Raw genomic sequence first — 14,479 nt, 5'->3', positions numbered from 1 at the left:
ACTCATTTGGCAAACCATGCAGTCTTCGAGACATCTCAAACTTCAAGATAATTTACAGTTGATGCCTTAAACAATGATCTGCATAATATCCTTCGATGGAACAAGGAAAATTTGGTCACTTTCAGTGCCACCAAAATGCAGTCTTGCCATTTCTTTTATATTGCAAAGAGATCTCAGTTCACCTACCTTTACTCTTAGTAATACACACATTATCAGACAGAATTAGATCTCTCTCTCTGCTTGGACTAAACACATCATATCAATAGCATCTTCACCATCCAAAGAACTAGGCATTCTATTCTATTCACAATGTTATTTTATACCCACTCTACTATTTTAGAAATCCTAGTTTACTCATTAGAATACTGCTCACATGTTTGGGGTGGTGCACTTAGAATGTCCCTAAAAACGCCTGATGCTGTTCAGAGGTGTGCAATTTAGCTTACAGATTATCCCTCTCCTACAGACTATTTTCAACCATTTTCTTATAGATGCTTTATTTCAGTACTGTATCTACTCTTTGGATACTTCATTGGTCACTGCTCCACTGAACTGGCAACTGTCATTCCTTGTGTGTTGGGCCTGTTAAATCAAGAGAGCAGCTTCCAAGCATCCCTTTTCAGTGCAACTGCAGACTCTTGAACCTGCTTCTTCTCCTCCTTTTATTTCAGCAACCTTTGTCCTCTGGAATAGCCTTCCTTCTGAAGTATTCTCAAATAGCTACAACCTGTAACTCTTCAAGAAAAATATCAAACTTCTACCTCACCTGCACCCAATAATGGCACTGATGTGCATTAGGTCTTTCGACCTCTCCTGTTTGGGATCAGTAATAATAATAATAATAAAAACCCATGCAGTGCAATTTTAGGGGTTTGTTTTTGATTTAAAATGCAGTAGAGTATTTTGAAATTCTTGCCAACCAAGCAAGAATTTGGATCAACTAAAGGGGTTCCAAATAGATCCAAAATGGCCATCTAGTTAGTGAAGACCTAAATATGCTATTATCAATTGAAGTATTTAGTTTTTTATGTGATCACATCTGATTCTGTCAGTATAGTCTAAAAAGTCTTGTGCTGAAAGTAGCCCATATCCTAAGTTATTGTTGCATATTAAATTGGTTTCATCAAAACAAAGGTCTTTTAATTACTTGAGCTTGGTTGCAAATGTAAACTAAACTTTGCATTTATTTTAATATTACTGTTATTCTTTTTACTGCTGATTTTGTTATAATAATTATCTTATCCATGCTACAGGCAGTATTCACATCAGATAATAGTTAGGTAATCAACATGATGTAGTACTACATAAAATATAGTTAATAAAATTATATATACTCTCTTTAGCCATTGTTAGTCTCTGCACTTCAGTCATTCTTTGCAATGCCCAAACTCACTTAAGACAAAGAATCTCATAGACCATTAGTGTTGTGTGTATTGATGTGGTATTATTGATTAAAGCATTCCTCTTATATGTGGGATGGCTATGAAAAAAATTGTATTTTTTGTTGTTATTATTACAACTGAGCATACTTTTGATCTTTTTTTTAAAAAAATTGCAATTATTCTCAAAGGTTTTAAAAAAGTTGAGTCCATCTGATGAAGACCGTGAAAGTTTACAACAAGCAGAAGGTGTAATTCAGCAACTCAAGGGTGAACTTGAAAGAATTTGCTCAGGGATTTTACCAAAAAGAAAGTGTGGGTAAGTTATAAGTAACCTATTATGCATTTATTTTATATATTAATTTTAAATAATGAATACATTTGAAAAATAGATGACAGACTGCTTATTTCACTGTTTCTGTTCTTGCACATTATGGAACTTGTACTTGAATTCTTCATTCAAAAATTTTCATTCCTCAAAAGTATCTTCTATAATCACTATTAAATTTCTGATATATAGCCTCAAAGGGCATACTATAATACTACACTTTTAAGTTTCCATTATTGCTAACTTCCTATCAACACCTTTCCTCCAAATTTAATCTGTTAAGATTATAGTTTTGTCAGAAATTATATCTGTTCCTTTATGGTACTTCAAACTGCATCATCTCAATGGAATGATGCACTTCAAACTGCATCATTCCACAGATATCTTGTTCTTCCTCTGGGTCTTTCTTCCTGCTAACCTGGCATCAGACACCTATTTTGATATAACCTTTCCTCTCCTATTCCGTTAAGTGTCTATACCAGCTCTGTTCACATGTTCCTGAATACTAACAATGTTAGATTCCTTCCTAATATCTTCATTTTTAATAGGATGCTATAAATACCAACTATTCACATCAAGCATTGATATCATTATCAAAACATAACAAAGCCAGAGAATGTTTACATATTTCTTGTGTCTTCTCTCTGTGTAAATTTGTGCACATCAAGTACTTACCATTATTATTAGCTTTGTGCCTTTCTCCATTTCCAAAAATATGTCTATGTTTGGTATTCATTTCCTAGTTTGCTGTTTAGATCTGAACAAAAGATCTAAACAGCTTTTTCTTTGTTAGCTGACTTTTCTACTGATAAGAAAAATTCCTCCACTTCTGCTTCTGCAGTTCAGCCTTCACTAGCCGATGCACCTTTAGTGCAACAACTACATCAGCAGATGTAGCTGATTGTTTACCATTTTTTCATGATAAAAACAGTATGGTGTTGTTAACTGGTGATTTTCCAACTGGTATAATAACATTTCTTCATATAGTACTGTCATTGCCTTCTAGTTTAAGCCAGGGCCGGTCTGAGAGTATCTGATGCCCCTAGGCAAAGAAAATTTAGGCGCCCCTATATATTGTCTCTATATATTTTTTCCCCAAACTATGTAGCAAAATCTGGTGTCCCGAAGCTTAGCCCCCTAGGTGATTGCCTAGGTTCGCCTAATGATAAAATCTGCCCTGGTTTAAGCCAATACAGAATATAGTTTGGTTGGTTAAATCCCATATTGCCAACTCATCCTTGTTTATTTAGTATCCAAGTAGATATATGCTAATAGAGTTCATCATGAGAAAGTGAGAAATGAACATGAAGGTCATAGGAACCAGTTGATTATCAACATTCCTTAAGCTGCTATGTGGAGGTCTCCTCCCATTTATCTAGCATTGACCCTCAAGTGATCCATTTCCTGCAAAAATGAACTGAAATTTAGATATTTTGGAGGTTAAAAATGCTGGCAAAATGATAGGCATTTCCTTTCTTTCCCAAGTTTGCTTTGACAAATGAACTTTGATGTTAAGTACCTTATAAGGAGAGGAGTGTTGCCATTTCTTTTACAACACCTCTCTCCTCGTAAATCATCAAAATTTTATATAAGGACTCCAAGATGGTAATTTATTACAGAATTACAGCCGGTCTAGTTGGCCGGGTGGTTAGTGTATCCACTCTCCAGCCAAAAGGCTGCAGGTTCGAATCCTGCTGTGGGCATGGATGTTTGTGATTGTCTGTGAAAGTACTAGCTGTGGTGGTCGACAGTAGATGGCATTGGTGTGGATGATGAAGGCAGTTGCAGTTGGTGGAGTGGTGGAGATGGAGAGTTGTGGAGTAGGTGCCCTCCCTCGATGAGTCTTTGAACTCCCTGGAGGTGTCATATAATAATAATTATTATTATTTGACACCTCCAGGGAGTCCAAGGACTCACCGAGGGAGGGCATCTGCTCTACAACTCTGTCTTCACCACTCAATCCACCAGCTGACTCCACCAATGCCATCTACCGCTGACCACTACCACTAGTATTTCCACAGACAATCACAAATATCCATGCCCATGGCAGGATTCGAACTTGCAGCCTTTTGGTTGGAGAGCGGATATGCTAACTACTCGGCCAGCCAGGCTGGCATAATAATAATAATACTTATATTTTTGTAGAAAGACTCTTAATTTTTCCATGTCAAGCTGCAAATATCACTTGCAGATCTGTATTACTCAACAGAAATGATATTAGAGCACAGATGTCTTTTACCTTCCTCCACATAATCGATATATAATTTATAACATGAAAATTGTCCAGAGTTGTTGTTATTATTATCTGAGACCTCCAGGGAGTCAAGGACTCATCAAGGGAGGCTTTAAATCACCCAAACCAGCTATCATACTTTCCCTTAAATTCATTCACACCAGATGCACTCACTATCCCTAAGGGCAACTTATTCTAATCACTTACTGCTCTCTGGGAGGAAAAACCCTAGCTCTTATCCCTTTCTTGACTGCAAATAAATTTAACTTCCATGGATGGCCCCCCGTGTTCTCTCCCCACCTTCCATATAGCGAAAAATTTAATCATTTGAAATGCAATAACACCCATTCAAAAGTTTATAGACCTCTATCATATCACCCCACTTTCTCCTGTTAACCAGAGTCTGCAGTCCACATATTGTATTGTCCTCATAATCTAAATCCCATAATCCAGATATGATATTTGTAACTCTTCTTTGCACCCTTTCCACAGCTTCTTTATTCCCTTGGAACCCAGGAGACCAAATCCTTACACAATAATCCAGGTGTGGTCTTATCAAAGCCTTAAAAAGAGGCAAAATTACTTCCTTATTCTTACATGTCAAGGTTTGCTTCAACATTGCAATTATCCTCTGACTTGTATTTGCAACTTTTGCTATATGACCTTTGAACTTCAAATTCCTATCCATCAATATGCAAAGATCCCTTGACTCCTTAGTTTCTTGTAGCATAACCCTGCTAATATAATATGCTGTTGGAACTCTAATCAAGCCAAAGTGCATAACTTTACACTTAATAACATTAAACGGACAGCCATTTCATTGCCCAAATTTCCAGCCTATTCAAATCATTTTGTAAGTGCTGAATATCATTAGCATCCCTGATTGCCCTGCCTAACTTCGCATCATCAGCAAACAATTGCACATCTGATGTTAGACCCTGCCTGATGTCATTAATGTACAGATTGAACAATAATGGCCCAAGGACCAAACCCTGAGGTACACTACTGGTCACCTTAAATCTGACAGATTCACATCCACTGTCTACCACTTTTTTGATATCTACCTGTCAACCATCCCCTGATTCAAGTCAAGAGTTTATATTCTAATCCCATATTCTCCAGTTTATGCAACAGCCTTTCTTGTGGTATCCTATCAAATGCCTTAGAAAACTCCAACATTATCATAGTGTATCCATTCCCTTTATCCAACTCGGCTGTAACATTGTTATAAAATATTAGCAAATTTCTAAAGCATGACCTTCCTTTAGTAAACCCATGCTACTCCTTGCAGAGTATAGCTTGTTTGTCTACTCATTTCTGCATGTCTACCCATTTCTGTATAATTTTAGAGAAGTTCTTACCAACTTCTCTAAAATATTCACTACCACACCACAGTTACTGATGGGTCAGTAGTTAGACACATCAGTTTTTGCGCCACCCTTGTACAATGGAACTATCATACATTCTTTCCATTCCTGTGCTGAGACTCAAGTTATACAAACATGAGAAAGGCCTAGCCAGTTTGGCTGAACATTCCTTTAGCAAATGGGCTTATATTCCATCTGTCCCTATAGACAAATTTTTATTCAGGTTATGCAAGCGCTTCCACCTCATTTTCGTGAACCTGTAACTCTTTATCCAATGTAGCAGCAGCACTGTGCACCAAGTTATATACACCTGGTTGATATATCTTAGCAAAGTGAGCACTCATTAACTGAACAATCTTATTAGCATCCAACACTCAAGTACCATCTGCATTCAGTAAAGTTATTCTTTCACATTCATTCATTCTTTCTTTTGCTTGCTGCATAATGATAAAATTCTTTTGGATTGTCTTTAGCATGCAAGACCAATTTCTTTTCATACTCTGATTTAGCTTTCTGCACAATACTCATTTTACTTTTCTGGCTTGAGCTTTATATATTCATAACTCCTCTCACTGTTATTCTCATGATATTCTTTCCTCATCATCTTTTTCTTGTGGATCTCTTGCTTAATAAGGTTGCGCATCCATTTCATTCTCAACCTATTTTATTCTTTGATCACTAGGGATACATTCAGATACCGCCTCATTTAAGCACTTTTTCAAAGATTCCCATGCATTACTGACATTTTTCCCATTCAGTAACTGATACCATGGGACCAAAGATAGTATTCGCCTAAGTTGATCATAATTTCTAGGTTTAGCATGTAACCTGTTTTAATTGGAGCATCAATACGATTAGATACTTCCCAAGAACGTATGGCATGATCACTTCCCAAGAAAGTACAGCATGTCACCAATTGATGATATTCTTGACAGAGACCCCTTCTGATGCTATGAGCAAATCCAACACTCTTTGACCTCGAGTTCCTTCTTTCACATGCTGCTTGAGAAAGTTGTTTCAGAACAATTCAGTAAATTCCTCTTCTTTCTTATCATGAGATTTCTCTTCTACCCAGTCAATGTTTGGAAAATTAAAGTCACCCATAATGGTCATTTGTTTGGTACCCATAAGGCTAAATTGGCATTTCTTTATTCCCTGCAACTGAGCTGGCAGGTCTGTAGCAACATCACTCCATATATTTCATTCTGTTTCACATACTACATGATTAGTTTGAGTCTTCCCTAACTGGACTTAAGTCATTTGATATCATTAGTAGCACTTCTCCGCCTCTTCTGTCATTCCTAATAATAGTATACCCATTACACTTGATCCCACTTACCATATCTGATAGCCAGGTTTCACTAATGCCAAGAATCTTAGGCCACATCATATTCAATAAAGCAACGAACACTAATGTTGCTGGCATTTATGTATAGACATAAATTATACCACCTAGCCTATTCTTATAATCAGACATGCAATCTATTTGGTCTTGTTCTAGAATTTTCTCTTTTCCCTCCCCAGACATACTTAAAACATCTGAATCTAAAGCATATTTTTTCACCCCCTTCACCACATACATAACCATGTTTGAAGACATTTATATCTTTATCATGTTTGCATACCATAGCTTAACTTTCACACACATTTTTCCCATTCCTTCCTTCCACAAAGAGCACTGCTAACTGAAAAGTACATGTGCAAAGAATGCTGTGATATATGGTAGGAATTTGTCCTATAATAGAAGGGTTGATTGGGACACTTGTGAAGAGGGTAGAGACATCAAAACTGACTAATAAATCACCTTTTTCCAGTGTGATGTCTTTGATTTTGTTTGCAATGTTTTTAATATGGGAGGGGGAATGATCTACCAACTCCTTCAGTGTTGACGCTAGTTTCTTGGCTAGGTGATAATCGGGGCTGTCTATACCTTCAACTATTGGTTGGAGTGGTACGTTCTATTTGTGAATCTTTGGTAAACTGTAAATTCTCGGGTATGAGCATAGTGTGGAAGTAATTTTTTAACTGTGTCTTCAGGCCAAGAAGTGACTGATTTAAGTAGCTTTTCCATTTTCTTTTTTTATTCAATTGGTTGGGTTATAGTTAACAAGTTGATAGGTGCTGTTGTCTGAGACTATTAGATTCATTTTTTCTAAATGTGTTGCTCAGTTTAAAATAACTGTAGCACTGCCTTTATCAGCTCTAGTGATTACAATGTCTGAATTTAATTTCATTTTTAGCGATTGATTCATGATTTACCTACATCCACACAGAAATTTTGGCTCTTGAACTGGAAAACATCCAGATTCTACGATTTCTTGACATGCTCTTTGAGGTCTCGGAAGAAGAGAAATTCATATGCTTGGTTTACAGAAATTCTACATGTGCTATATTTCACCATCCCCTTACAAAAGATAAGAATAATAAAAGTACTAAGGGGCAAGTCTGTCAGAACATGTTAAAGATTTGGAAATTAAGAGCATTAAGAGCAAATTAAGATATCTTATACTAAGGCGAGTCATATCAACATCCATTGTGAAACAATTTTTTTAACTACTGATTCAATTGTGGTTAACTGTGATATGGTAAAGATCTTTTTTTTTTTTTTTTCATTTAAGTTATATCTAAAAAGTATCCTGAAGTGTACAGAAAGGTTCGTGAAACTAGTAAAAAAAAAAGAATAATCCTGATAGTCCCCCCCACAATCTGAATTGTTTTCATATAACTCTAAAAATTTTCAACATAATGACAGAAATTTTAGAAGTTCAAAACCATTACTATTCCTCTTTAAAGAAAAAATTTCATTTTATATAATATTTTAGCTTAAGAACCAATACTACATATCAAGAAACAGACTAGTTATGTGCAAGTAATGCATGGAACTAACCAGGGTTTCTGACCCAGCGTCCAATCCTTACCTACTGATGGTACCTCTTGTTAGTGGTTGTCTACCTAAATATTGAATGAATGAAGATGAGCTAGAAATTTGGTACTTAGCCAACCAAATATTCTGTATTGTTTTAAACCACTCACAAATGATGGTATAACGATCAGATATCATGATGACTGAAACATCACATAGTCAAACAAGTTCTCATTGTATATTTTCATCAGGGAGGTAAGACAGACATTGAAGATTTAGTGAAGCAACCTTAAACTGAACATAATTAAAGATAGGCCCTGTTAACATAAGAAGCATCAACAGAAAAGATGTGGAGTCAGCAGAGGAATTACAGAACCACATCAACATAATTGATGAAACAAAATTCCATCTTTATATTCAGGCAGCAGTGATAAGAAAGGAACAGCCACAGTGTTCAGTCATGAAGGCATCAACTTGAAGCTTGCATCAAGCACAAAATAACCATCAGCAAATCTAAATCTGACTTTGAAAGAGTAAAATGTAGAAAACTTACTTGCTAAAATGGATCAGAAGTTGTGCCTTTGAGTACCTTGCTTTCATCTATCCTCTTTCATCCCAGTGGCACTATTGAAATGTCCAAAGGTAAAGCTAGATCTCCTAGCCTTCTCCAGACATATGAGAAACACTGCATTACAAACTCCCTAGACCCTTTGGTTATAAAGACAGAAGAATCTTGAGTAATCTAGATCTCAATATTGAGTGGTCCTGATAGTATCCCTCAAATTGTACTTAGAAATGAATAACACCTGTTCTATATCATTCTATACCAAGGGTGGGTAAGTTCTTCGGTAATAAGAGCCACATATAATGCATTTTTGAATGTTCAATAGCTGCAGAAAATATTATTTTAAAATTGTATTTATAAATAATAAAAAATACAACTATATAGTAGTCCTGATTACCAAAGAAGAATATGTTTAATCTCTACTCGTTGAAGGCTTTGATCGATTCTTCATTTGTGCAGTTAATAGTTTAAATCTGGCTGGTAGGATATCAAACTGTTCTAAGAAGCTTGGTGAGGTGGCTGTTAGTGAGGATAGCACGATGTTTTGACTTGGCAAATTTCATTACAGAGAAGAGAGATTTACTGCACTAAGTTTTCCCCCCAAAAAAAACAGGAAGCCAGTTTTCTGAAGATTGAGATACTTTGCTTTTGAGATTTGTTTCCAAAAGTCAGTTATAGATGAGCTTTTATGTACTAGCTTCAAACCCACATCTTCCTGCAGCTCAATAAGCACTGTCTCTATCGAAGCAACATGCGCAGTAAAAGATGCAACAACAGGATATTCATTGTTAATGATGTTAATCACAAAAGGATTCACAAGAAATTCAAAGCATGTTTTAACATTTTTAGTTTCTCAAACCTATTCTCAAAATCATTATAAAGTGTTTCTAAGTTTCCTTCATATTGGTTTTAGTAAACTGACACAATATGAAGGAAACACTTTCAGTTTACTGAAACAATTCTTTGTATTGTTTCAGTTAAAATCGTCCTCCCATTGCTGGTTAAACACTCTCATTTCTTGTTCGTATTTCCGTTTTATACTCTTCTGTTCAGAGTCAGAGTCAGTAATTTTAAACAAGGGTTTTATAACTTTCACTAAAATCAGTCTTAATTATTTATTAATCAGAAAAGTTCTTATCTACACTAAAGTTCACTAGTTATGTTCCACTACCACCACAAGCACGCGACTTGTGCGTACTGCATGAAGAGTGATGATGCAGAGTCCAGGCAACAGAGGCGGTGGGTAATGCAGCGATCATAGTCGTCACTTTTGGAACTAATTTTGGCAGGAGCGTCACAGGCCATAAAATGTTGAAACGCTTTTTTACCAACAAAATACGATAATAAAATCCTCTTTAACAACCCTTTTGGCCGGTATCATTTAAAAGCTAAAAATGTAAAGTTTCAAAATATCTGTTTTTTTACTTATCTTTAAAGCATTTATGAATAAAATATTCTAATATTGGTACATACTATACAACTATATATTATTAATATAAAAGTTTAGAAAAAATGGCAATGAAAACAAATATTGTCTCAGAAGCCACATGCAGCTCGCGAGCTGCAGTTTACCCATCCCTGTTCTATCCTATGTTATACTCTCTTGGCATTGAAGCCTACAGAGCAATAGATGATAAATATCTGTCAACTCATTGCCATCACCTTAGCATACTTCATATTTGATAGTAGAGATCTCAGATGGGATCTCAACTACTGTAGGAGTTGCTCACCCTCTCATAAATGATCTCTCAGTCATCTTCAGAGCCTTCTTTTGTCCATTATACTATGTCTCTTGTTAGTACTTGCAATTCTCCCGACCCATTTGATAAAACCTAATAGTGTGCAAACATCTCATGCTTTAAAATCTTCAACCTGTGCCTTCAACACTAATCTCCATATTATTTTTTAGTGTTGGAATGACAACCTAATCACTTAGTGCTACCACACATAATCCTGTTTCCTCTTTTTTAAATTAGTTACCTGAACTATTTATCTTCTAATAAAATCCAGCTTGCCAGATCAGACAAATCTCTTCTTGGGCTGACCTCCAGCCTTTCCTGGCACAGCCACATTACATCTGTATCTTCTTCATTCTCCAAACAAACTTGGTATTCTCTTCACCCAGTGTTAAATTGTGAATAAAGAATTTTATGGTTTATTAATACTTCATTCATGATTTAACATGTATTGTATTTCCTGAGCTAAGTGTGCTCCTATGTAAATTATAAATTAAACACTTACTGTTAAATTTTTATTGATATAATAATTGTTAATTTTTTTTAGTTATTTATTCTGTATAAATTCTTTATATAACTTGTAAATATATCCTAAATGAATTGTGATATATGTTTTTTATTTCTGTATGTAAGAGTGATTTTATGTAATTCTTCTGAATGCATTTGATTGGCTGCTGAAGGAGAAACGGAGTTTGTTTTTAGTCAGTGCAGAACGTGAACGGCTGTGATATGGAGTGAAGCCAGTAGATGTAAGCTGAACTGGATTTTGGTGGGAAGAATGAACGATTTTAATTGGAAAACGAAAATAAAGAGAGTAGCATTCAGGACAGCAAGGAGTAAAATAATGGGTGGCAGTAAGGGGATTTGGAAATGCCGTAAATAGATTAAGAAGGAACCGGGAAATTAATAGGCAATTAGGAATATTTATACGAAATTTTAAAATTACGACGAATTCCAATTGTTTTGAGGAAGAATAATGCATAGATGAAAACAAGGAATAAGTAGATTACCAAAAACGAGTGCGTCAAGACTTGTGAAGCTCTATGTTTATAATTTCAGTTATTATAGTGAAGATTTCTTTTGAACAGTGTTACTTCAAAGTGATAGTTAACTACAGTTTTAAGTGTGCCTATAGTGAATCCAATGTGTGAAAGATGTAACCCGGTAAGAGCAGTCCATTTTTTTATATTTCAGCGTGAAGAAATAAGAGTTAGCTCCGCCTGATATATCTTAACATTAACTGTGGCGTTCTACTAAAAATAGCCGAAGTATGGAGCTTAAAAGTGTTTCCCCCCCTTGAAGTGATAACTGCCTCATAATTGAATTAAGTGTTTGTTGACTAAGAGAGAATTAGAGAATTCTACTTTAAGAATATTTACTGTGAGATTCTGTAACACTGAACTGTGTGAACCATTTTTAATTATTTGGAAGAATGTAGAATTAACAGCTGGATGTCTGATGCCTAATGTTTTATGTTTGTTATGAATATTTGAACTAAGTTGATTTGCATTATCTTGTTTTCAAAGTTGTACTTAATGTACATGTTATATAACCCTGCATTAAATGTTTTTTTTTTATTGATTTCAATTTGGTGTTTGCTTGATTCTCTTTCATTACACCGCTCATAAAATTTATCGGACCTTGCGGAAGCCCTGAATGATAATATTAACCTCGGACTGTAAAAAGTGAGATTGCAAAAGTTAGTTGATGATTGATTCCACTATATTATATAGACTCATCTGAATATAGGGTGGTGCAGGATAATATAAATTTCCTTATATTCAGATCAGTATCTAACAAAATAAAAACGGAATTTAAGGAAATAAGAAAAGATCCAACTAACCAACATAAATGGATCAATTAGCAAGATGGACAACACAACACCAGGACATTTTTTTTTTCTGTCTGACTACTAAATTCTGTACAAATCTGCCCATCCTCTTGCACTTGGGGTATATCAAACCCCTTCCTGTGTTTCTTCTTTGTGCCTTTTCTACAGATGCACTGAGTCACTGAGAGTTGACTGTTATTTTATATAATAGGCAGTAGCAACATCTCCCTCTCGCCAATTTCTACTAAGTAAGAAATAACAGCTGCCTAACATGCCATCTGCTAACTCACTGAACTTGCTTCTCTGCTCATTTCATCTCCAGATGAAATGAGCAGAAGAAATGGAGATAAATGTTTTTTAAAAAAAAAATTTTTTTTAATTGCTCCTGTCCATACTCAGAACTAATTTTCAGTAGGTTGTAAAACCTCTCATTTGAAATTGATATATATATATATATATATATATATATATATATAAAATAAAGAAAGAGGAGAATAAGAAATTGGAAGAAGTTGTTTCATAAGTTTTGAAGCTGAATCTGCAGTTGTCATAATTTTACTTGGTTAGAGAAATACCTTATGAAAATACCTGTAGCAACAAATGGTATTTAATATTCAAAGCTAACAATCTGAGAGATCTCTATATAGGTAGAGAACTGAACAAGGCTTCTAACCTACTGTCAAATCATCACCTTCCTGTGGTGTGTAACCTTTTACTGTGTATCCTCATGGATTCTGAAGTTTGGCATGATAAAAATTTTAGATTTAGCCAATAACATTGTCTTCTGTATTGACCGAAACTGCACATACATTGGGCTTAGGAAATATGAAAAATTATGAGTGGAAAGTGCCTGATGTGAGCCTCTAGATAATCTGTTTGCTGTGTCAATTAAACTACTCCATGTGAAATGTTTTGCCATTGTTATTATTATTATTATGCCATGGAGTTGGCAGACTCATCATGGGAGGTTCATTCAGTTGACAACATATGTATTATACTGAATCTTAAAATCCTTAACACTATCTACATTATTGATATTTCTTCCAAAGTGACTGAACTCAAATACATGAACAAAAAAAAGTTTGCTGACAAGAATACAAGATTTGTCCAAATGTTGAACAGCAGTGATAAGGTAGAATGAAGATTACATTGAAGGCCTGTAAACATATTGTGCTATTAAAAAAAGGTTTAATTTAACAGAGTATAGTGCTTTTAAAATCACCTTTGTATTAAGCTTAATTCTTTATGCATATGATGATTTCTTTCTTAAATTTACTCCTAAAACATCTTTATCCAACTTTAATAATTGGTTAAAGATGACAAACTTGATGTGTTTGGCAATAAAAATATTAACTATGAAAACAGGCATTATATCTTAACTATTTTATACATTTTAGTGAAATATCAAACAAGAAATACCTGATAGGATAGTTAAGAAATAGTGGGACTCTGTTTCTTAACTGTTATTAAATTTGAGTAAATTTATATGGAGATAAATTACTAGACTTGGCTGAATGGCATTGATGCCAGAACCATATTAAAAATAGAGATATCAAAACAATCATTAATATACAAGGCTATGTAAGCAGAGTTATTCTAAGTTGGTTAACATTAGTCCAACACCATATGGTAAGTGAAAGATTAGCAAAACAGGTATTTGAGTTAAAAAGAGCAGGAAAAATAATCAGAGGAAGACCAAGGAATAGGTTGGTTGATTGGTTAGGAGTGCTTTTTGAAATCATTTCATTTTTCACCCATATAGTGGATTATCATAATATCCAGTTCATTAGGAAATGATGATAATAAAATTAGGAAATTTGAAATTATTATTATTATTATATCACACCTCCAGGGAGTCCAAAGACTCATCGAGGGAGGGCATCTACTCTACAACTCTTCGTCTCACTACTCCACCAACCTTCATCACCTAACACCAACGCCATCTACCTCCGACTACCACCACTAGTACTTTCACAGACAATCACAAACATCCATGCCCATGGCGGGATTCAAACCTGCAGCCTTTCCGCTTGGGAGCGGATATGCTAACCACTCGGCCAACTAGGCTGGCAATTATAATGCATGTAACGTCTAATAAAAAGATTAACTGATGTCCTTTGGTTGAAAGACCTGGGTTCAAATTCCATCTAGGATGTGATGAACCTTTATCAGGCATT

General features: G+C 35.1%; 1 protein-coding gene across 1 annotated transcript in view; it reads left to right on the top strand.

The window, feature by feature from the left end:
- Positions 1 to 14,479, top strand: part of Sos (Son of sevenless guanine nucleotide exchange factor) — a 429,646-nt gene that overhangs the window by 199,089 nt on the left and 216,078 nt on the right. The window contains exon 9 of the mRNA XM_090399787.1: positions 1,571 to 1,698. Coding sequence (XP_090255913.1) covers positions 1,571 to 1,698 — 128 coding nt within the window. The remainder of the gene's footprint in view (positions 1 to 1,570; positions 1,699 to 14,479) is intronic.

The sequence above is a fragment of the Typopeltis vanoorti genome, chromosome 10, assembly GCF_054136105.1.
Source record: "Typopeltis vanoorti isolate ZY-2024b chromosome 10, IOZ_Tvanoo_1.0, whole genome shotgun sequence".
Taxonomy (NCBI): Eukaryota; Metazoa; Arthropoda; class Arachnida; order Uropygi; family Thelyphonidae; genus Typopeltis; species Typopeltis vanoorti.
This window is presented reverse-complemented; position numbering and strand designations above follow the sequence as displayed.